We start from the raw sequence: 7,499 nt of genomic DNA on the forward strand, positions 1-7,499 counted from the left end.
ACCATTCCTTTCGTAGACCATTCCGTCGCGCCGATGCCGGCCCTTGTCCCATTCCCAAATTTGTCTAGGGCTTGCAGGGTTTCCAGGATACCTCGTGCATCTGAGGATCTGCATTAACTTAAATTTTGGCCCCAGATGGCAGTTAGGAATTTGAGATCAGTGCCAGGCTGGAGGAATTCTCTCAGGCCACCAATCCTGGGCGCAGGGCGGGGCGGAGCTGGCCCCTCCCCGTTACGTAGCCAGTAGTCGGGACCGGACGGGAGGGGCGTGGCATACCTGCTATCAACCTTGTGATTGGCATTCCGTCTCCAGTGGCCGCGGCTGTCAGCTGCCCAGAAGCCTGGGCGAGTGAGGACCTACAAAGTTTGTCCGCTCCGGGGCGCCATACCGGCTCGGGTCCCGGCCAGCCGGGCTGGGCTGGGCTGAGCCCAGGAGACCCCGATGGCCGCGGTGTTCCTGGTAACGCTCTATGAATACTCGCCGCTCTTTTACATCGCGGTGGTCTTCACCTGCTTCATCGTCACCACCGGCCTGGTATTAGGATGGTGAGTGTCCAGGGCTGGGAGTGGAGGGCGCGGGGACCGCCGGCCCGGTGTGGGGTCCGCGCAGAGGGTTCGGGTGACTCCGGCAGAGCGGTCACCGCCACCGAACACACTCAGCCCAGGCCAAGCTGCAGTCCCCGTGGGATGGGACTGCAGGGGAGAACTTGGTCCTGGTGGGGTCAGAGTGCGTGTCCCGAAGGCTTTGTCCCGGGCCCCGGCCTACTTTGTGCCTAGCGGGGACCGGTCACCGGCCCCGCAGGCGCGCAGACCTGACCCAAAGGAGCTTGGCTGTTTCTGACCCGAACTGACCCTTGGTTGGTCCCAGATCTTTCAGAGGAACTTTTACCTGAATTCTGTATCTACCGTTTGCTAATTGAATGGCTTCTTGATACAGTCTACTTTTTTGGAAGTGATCTTTAGTTAATACGACGTTTTTAGAAAGGAGCGAGATTTTAGGAATAAGTTATTCTGTGGGGTGGAGGCATTTTGCTTCTAGGAGAGTTACATAACCCAGGAACAATTCTTTCAGTGTCGAGTCTCCGGTATCCCTCTTGAGGAGATGCGGTTTTATCATGTTTAGGCTTATAAAACACAGCTGGTTGAAACCACCGGACTAGCCTACAGCGGTTGCTCTCTAGACTGCAGCCTTTGCCCCTTGAAAAGATGGTGAACCCAAATGTATTGAACAGTGGCTCTAAATGAACAAGAACCATGGCTGGAAGTGGACCGTACAGAAAAGGACATGAGCTGTTACAGTTGGGGAACGAGTACTCTGAAAAATATATGAGAACTGGAATGCATTTGCGAGAACACAGCAGACAGGTTTGAGACTGAAGCGAGCTTTGTAAATCAAGCTCAAAATACCACTTGATTACATATTCAACGTTACTTTAAAGACTTTAACAGGTCCCGGTCCGTTTCTGAAAATAGGATCTCCTTTGGAAAAAAGGAACATGTTAATATTTCCATTTGACCCCGCGGTACAACGTAAAACTCCCATGTTGTGGACAGGATAAGATGAAGTCCAATCTTAAGTTGTTTTCTCTTTAAGACGGGTGGTTTCCCTGTAGCATAGTATGATTGCAGTCCTGGTTCAGCATCCCAAGTGCTGGGAATATAGGGGTGTGCCACCATACATGGATCACTCCGTGTTATTTACTATTAACCTTTCAGGTTTTAATTGCTGTCATTTTCGTCAAGGAAGTTTGTAATTAGAATTAGTGTTTACCACTTTTTTTTTTAAGTAGTCTTAATACACAGTTTTTAAAGAACTACAACACTGGTGTTACTCTCTTCAACCTAATTTTCCTCTCTAAGGAAATTATCTAGTTGATAATTGCACTATATGCCTTGTTAAATAGGCCACTGGGGGGAAGTGGATGAAATTCATATTGCACGTAATGCTGGCATCTAAGGGTAAAGGGAAGACTGGGGTGTGGGGAGGGAGACAGAGAGAGACAGAGACAAGGAGAGACAGGGAGACAGACTTTGGAGTCAGACAAACACAGGTTCACGCCAGGTTTAAGGCTTGATTTGAATCTATAATGATTGTTTACTACCTGTGTCAGTATGAGGTTTACAAGTGTTGCAAGTTTCTATTGATGTGTTATTTCTTGAAGTCTGGGCTGAGCACTGATGAGGCTGCAAGACCTTGTCAGTAAGTGCCAGTCACCTCTGTCCTTATTTGAACCTAACAAGTCATGGTGAACCTAACCAACCATTCTTTCCACCTGGCTTAGCTTCACCTACGTAGATAAGCTTTTTATATTGTTATTTGCAAACTAAACCAAGGCCAGATTCACCTGCTAGAAATGATGATAACTTGGTCACCATGTTAATCTTACAGACATCTTTCTAATATCCCAACCAAGGCAACAAGAGTGAGCTAGTCAACTTGCTACACTTTTCGTCCTTGTCATTCTGTATCGGTCATATCTGCAACATAATCTCTATTGGTTATCTGTTTCTGTACCCTGGTTCTTACCTCACGCGGCTGGGTCCTTGTTTCTTGCTTCTCTCCACTGGGCTGCATCTACCTGTGTTGGTGAGCATTGCGGAAAGAGCAGGAACATGATTATTAGATCCCAATAGCAATAGCCAAGAAAAGGAAAAAGACATCACACAACAGGACATAACTGTCTTCTAGCCTCCATAGTGGCTTCTGTGAGTCCCAGCAGCACCCGTCTGTCGAATACTCTCAAATACCTTACTCAAATAATCCAGAATTTCAACTTGGCAGCGATTCCCTGTCGCCTTGGCACCACAGTTCGGTAAGGGATTGTCCGTCAGCCTTACTGCACCCCTGTATACTCTGTTAGTGAGTCTGGGACAGAAGACCGTATTTCTCCTTTGTTAGATGTTTACCCATAATGCTTCACTAAGAAAGGATACAGACTGAAGTTTAGACAGGCCTCAGGGCACACTGCTTCTGTTTAGTTGCTTTTTTTGTATGTCTTCCTGTAGCAACAGTGCTTCACCCTGGCAGCGACTCTGGTCCCAGTTTATAATTTTCAAGTCTCCTAGATCAGCCTCATTTCATTATATTGGAGTCACAGCTGCATAGTGTCCCAACTCCACATTTTTCTTTGTTCTGTTACTTTGTCTTAGGGATGATAGCTTGTGGTAAAGTCTCCCACTCTAGGCAAGCACTCTACCACTGAGTCACATCTTCAGTGCTAGTTAATAACTTTTAGTTAGTCTATTTCTCTCTATTCACATAGTTGATGGGGTTCTGATCTTCTGAGTGGACTATGACTGAGTGTTCTTGGGCAAAATCCCATCAAAGATGGAGCTTGTCAGTTGGGTTAATTACAGCTTGGACACCCAGTTGTAACTGGGATAGTCTTCAGCCCTTTATTAATGAGAAATGAGATCCTAGGAATCCATTGCATGTAATGGCATTGTAATTAATTTAAATAAAGATGCATTTGGTTGATTGTGATGGAGTGGTTTCTGAATTAGGTGCCTGGGGGAGCAAGTCTTTACAGCACTTGGCTGTTGAAGGCAGTCACAGCGATTCTGAGAACTGAGTGGACACCAGTGCTATGACACCTGTTTTGGGTTGCTTGGGTTATTTACAGGAATAAAACAAACGTGAATCTCTCAGATCAACTCCCAGAGAATCACAGAGTTATGGAGAGCTCCAAACCACTTTGTTCTGGGTTCCATAGTCAACGTCAAGGTTGGGTTAAAGGGTTACATTAAAGGGTTGAAGCATTAGCAAGGTTAAGAACCACTGGTTTTTATAGGAACCGTGTATTCCGTAGGAGATGGAGACAGGATAGTTAGGGTGTTAAGAGAAGCATAGAATGTTACAAGAACAGATACCATCAGTGAGGCTGTGTGCTCAAGTATTTCTGGAGCCAAAGTCTCAGCATATGTTTGATTGATGGAAACTTGATTCAGAGGTTGAGACAGTTCAGGTACCTCTTTCGTTGGCTTCTAGGTTTTCCTTCTAAGTACAGCTTTATCAACATCAAATAACGTTTGATAGATATGTTTTCATTTTGAGTCTGTTCAGAATTTTAGGTGTTTGTAACCTCTAGCCCAGAGTATGGTCTGTCTTTAGTAAACATCCTAGAGCATTAGAGGGAGAGCCTCTCTGCTTGTTGGGTGATATACTCTGTACCAGGTCGGACAGGTTAATAAGGCTGTTCAAGTCTGTGCTGTCCTTGCTGATTTTTCTCTCTCTTGCTCCTTCCAGTTATTGAGCTGGTTCAGAGTATCAAAATCTCTATGTATTTTTCTCCTTATTTTTAAAGTTGTGTCTCTTTTTTACCTTGTATTTTGAAGAACTATCTGTAGATGAATAAACATTTAGGATTATTGTATCTGGATGATAAATTAACTTCTTTCTGATTATGAAACAGCACTCCTTTTTCCTCTCATAATCTCTGCCCCAACTTCTCTGTCTGTTGTTAATGTAGCCATCATGACTGGCTTGCTCATTCTCTTCCTCTCCCCAGCCTTCTCTCTCCCTGGTTTTCATCGTTTTCCAGGATTACATTTAGCATCTTAAGCATTTAGACAAACTACCACTGAGCTACATCCCAAGGACATCCAGCTTTCTCTTAGTTGGTATTAGCAAGAATATCTTTTCCCATGCTCTACTTAAGATCTATTTTTATCTTGGTATTTTAAGTGGGTTTCTTCTATGTACCATATACCTAGGACTTGCATTTTTCTCCAGTCTGATAATCTTAGTCTTTTAGTTAGGGGGTCTGAATCACGAGCACTGGTGAGAGGACTGGGGTTGGTGGATTTAAGCCCATCATTTTACAGTTTGTTCTTATTTGTCTGTCTTTGGTCCCCCCCCCCCATCTGTCACTCTTCCTTTGCATTACTTAAATAACTATGTTGGCATATTAGCAACAACTTTCAGGTTGCTTTGGGGATTTTAGTCTGCCTCTAACTTTCAAGATTTTAAAGATACTTTTATATTTTGTAGACTTTGGCCACATTAAGTTGTCTGTTGGATGCTTCATTTTCAGTTTTCTTTTCTCTTTCTATTTCATTTTGAGAGGAGAGAAAGGGAGAGGGAGTGTGAGTGTGAGTTTCACTGCAGAGTGTTTTACTGCCAGCAGTCCAGCACCAAGCCACGCTCCCAGCCCTCAGACGGGGCTCTTCTTATTGTAGTGTCTTCACATTTACTCTCCATATGTTCTTCCGTGTCTAATCTGCTGAGAAGGCTGGCCAGCATATTTTCATCTCAGTCTTTGCCTTTGTCATCTCTAAAAACTGACAGGAGTGCTTTAAATTGTCTATATATTCTTTAATCTCATTAGCCTTCTTGAGCACATGACATACAGCTATGTAGTTGTCTCCAGTTAAAAGACAAGGATTATCAGGTTGTATAAATTTCCAGTATCTTTATAATTTTTGATACACTTCTATAGATTCTTTCATCTCCTCTTTATGGTTATATTGTCTGCTTCTTTGCATGGCAGTTATAAACATTGGAGAAATGCATTTGCCTTAGAGCTTGCTGAGCCATTGTCTTACACATCCTTACACATATTCGTAAGCTTTGTCCTGAGTTACAGTGAATTTCCGTGGAAACAGTTGGATCTACTAGAGGCTCACTCACATTTCCTCTTCCCTGGCTGGACCCCAGCAGCCTTATCTAAGCTCAGTAAAATCAGGTCCATCATTAGGTCTATTCTCTTTGTTAATTTTATTAGGTTCTTTTATCAGAATGATAATCTATTATGGAATTGTAGTTTGCTAACTCAGTATCTGTGGAAGGTATTCTGTTTGTTTTATTCTTTTTCTTACCTTCACTGCTTTACTGTTTTATAGTAATAGTTACCAGATGCTTAGAGATCCAGCCTAGGACAAGGTATTACAGCGACACTTCTGTTGCAGATTGACACTGGCCCAACCCACTCTTGGGGTGAGCCTTGCCCTAACCATTGCATGGCCTGCTTGCCCTACACTGGCCTTTGTGTAGACTTAGTCGCGCCTGCCTGCCTGCCCCAGGCACAAACCCATCAGTCCATGCCAGCAGCCTTTTTCCATGTATTTTCTCCTGAAAGTAGTTGACATTAAACCCAGCTATGTCTCCTTTTATCAAACATTTTATTATATAAATTTTCAAACATTCAGGACACAGGGAAGAATTACATGGAACACACATTATTCATTGCTTAGACTCTACCATCAACATTTATTACATCACACGTCTGCCCCCTCATCCCTTCTGCTGACCAACCATTTGTCCATCTTATTCCAGGATGTCCCCCAAAGTTGTTCTCTTCACCCCTAAGCACTAGGACATGACTGCCAGGTGTCTTGTTTATCCTTTCTTTTGTATATTCAGCCTCCCCCTTGCCCCCACCCTCCCTCTCTCTCTCCCATTTTGCTGTTGGAGCCCCGCACAGACGCACACTCCCATGCCAGCTTTACATGGATTCTAACTCAGGTCCCCACACCCACTCAGCACATTATTCACTGAGCCAGCTCCCTAGCCTCTCTGACATTTTGTTTGCTTTATTTTTGTTTGTTTGTTTGGTTTGGTTGGATAATTTTGTTTTGTTTGGGGACAGGGTTTCTCTGTGTAGAAACTGTCCCTTGCTGTCCTACAATTCTGTAGATCAGGCTAGCCTTGAACTCAGTGCTTTGGCCTCCAAGTGCTAGGACTAAAGCATGACCTGTTTTTCTTTTAAAGTGCTATTTTCCTGCAAGGGATATGCAAATCCGGAGCTTGCTGTCTGCCAGGTGTTTACCAAATACATTTGTAGAACCCCAGTCTAAGCACCACTTACTGCTGGGCTCTTCTCGGCTTCCCCAGGGGTTCCCACACTGTAGACCCAGAAACAGCCTTGCTCCTCCTTGTTTCTAACAAAGGTTAGTTTTGTCTCTTTTAGGATTCCATATTAAAAAAAAAACATATAGCATTGCCTTAGTTAGGGGTTTACTGCTGTGAACAGACACCATGACCAAGGCAGCTCTTATAAGGACAACATTTAATTAGGGCTGGCTTACAGGTTCGGAAGTTCAGTCCATTATCATCAAGGCAGGAGCATGGCAGCCCTCAGGCAGGCTTGGTGCAGGAGAAGCTGAGAGCTCTATATCTCGTTCTGAAGGCAAACAGGAGAAGACTGACTTCCAGGCAGCTAGGACGAGGGTATCAGAGTCCACGCCCACAGTGACACACCTACTCCAACAAGGCTACACCTCCTCATAATGCCACTCCCTGGGCCAAGCATGTACAAACCATCACAAGCATCTACTTTTTGACATTTAAAATTTTGTTTTGTTTTTGTAGGTGCTTTATGTGCATGTATGTCTGTACTGGCTATTTTTGTGTCAACTTGACACAGCTGGAGTTATCACAGAGAAAGGAGCTTCAGTTGAGGAAATGCCTCCGTGAGATCCAACTGTAAGGCATTTTCTCAATTAGTGATCAAGGGGAAAAGGCCCCTTGTGGGTGGGACCATCCCTGGGCTGGTAGTCTTG

The 7,499-nt window shown here is 44.4% G+C and overlaps 1 protein-coding gene across 4 annotated transcripts in view; it reads left to right on the plus strand.

Annotated features, from left to right (window-relative positions):
• Window positions 1-300: 300 nt before the first annotated feature.
• The window catches only part of Cgrrf1 (cell growth regulator with ring finger domain 1), a 24,172-nt gene continuing 16,973 nt past the window's right edge, over window positions 301-7,499 (plus strand). For all 4 annotated transcript variants that reach the window (XM_021182189.2, XM_021182186.2, XM_021182187.2 and 1 more), the window contains exon 1: window positions 301-545. In XM_021182189.2, coding sequence (XP_021037848.1) covers window positions 442-545 — 104 coding nt within the window. In that variant the 5' untranslated portion in view covers window positions 301-441. The remainder of the gene's footprint in view (window positions 546-7,499) is intronic.

The sequence above is a fragment of the Mus caroli genome, chromosome 14, assembly GCF_900094665.2.
Source record: "Mus caroli chromosome 14, CAROLI_EIJ_v1.1, whole genome shotgun sequence".
In the NCBI taxonomy this organism is placed as follows: Eukaryota; Metazoa; Chordata; class Mammalia; order Rodentia; family Muridae; genus Mus; species Mus caroli.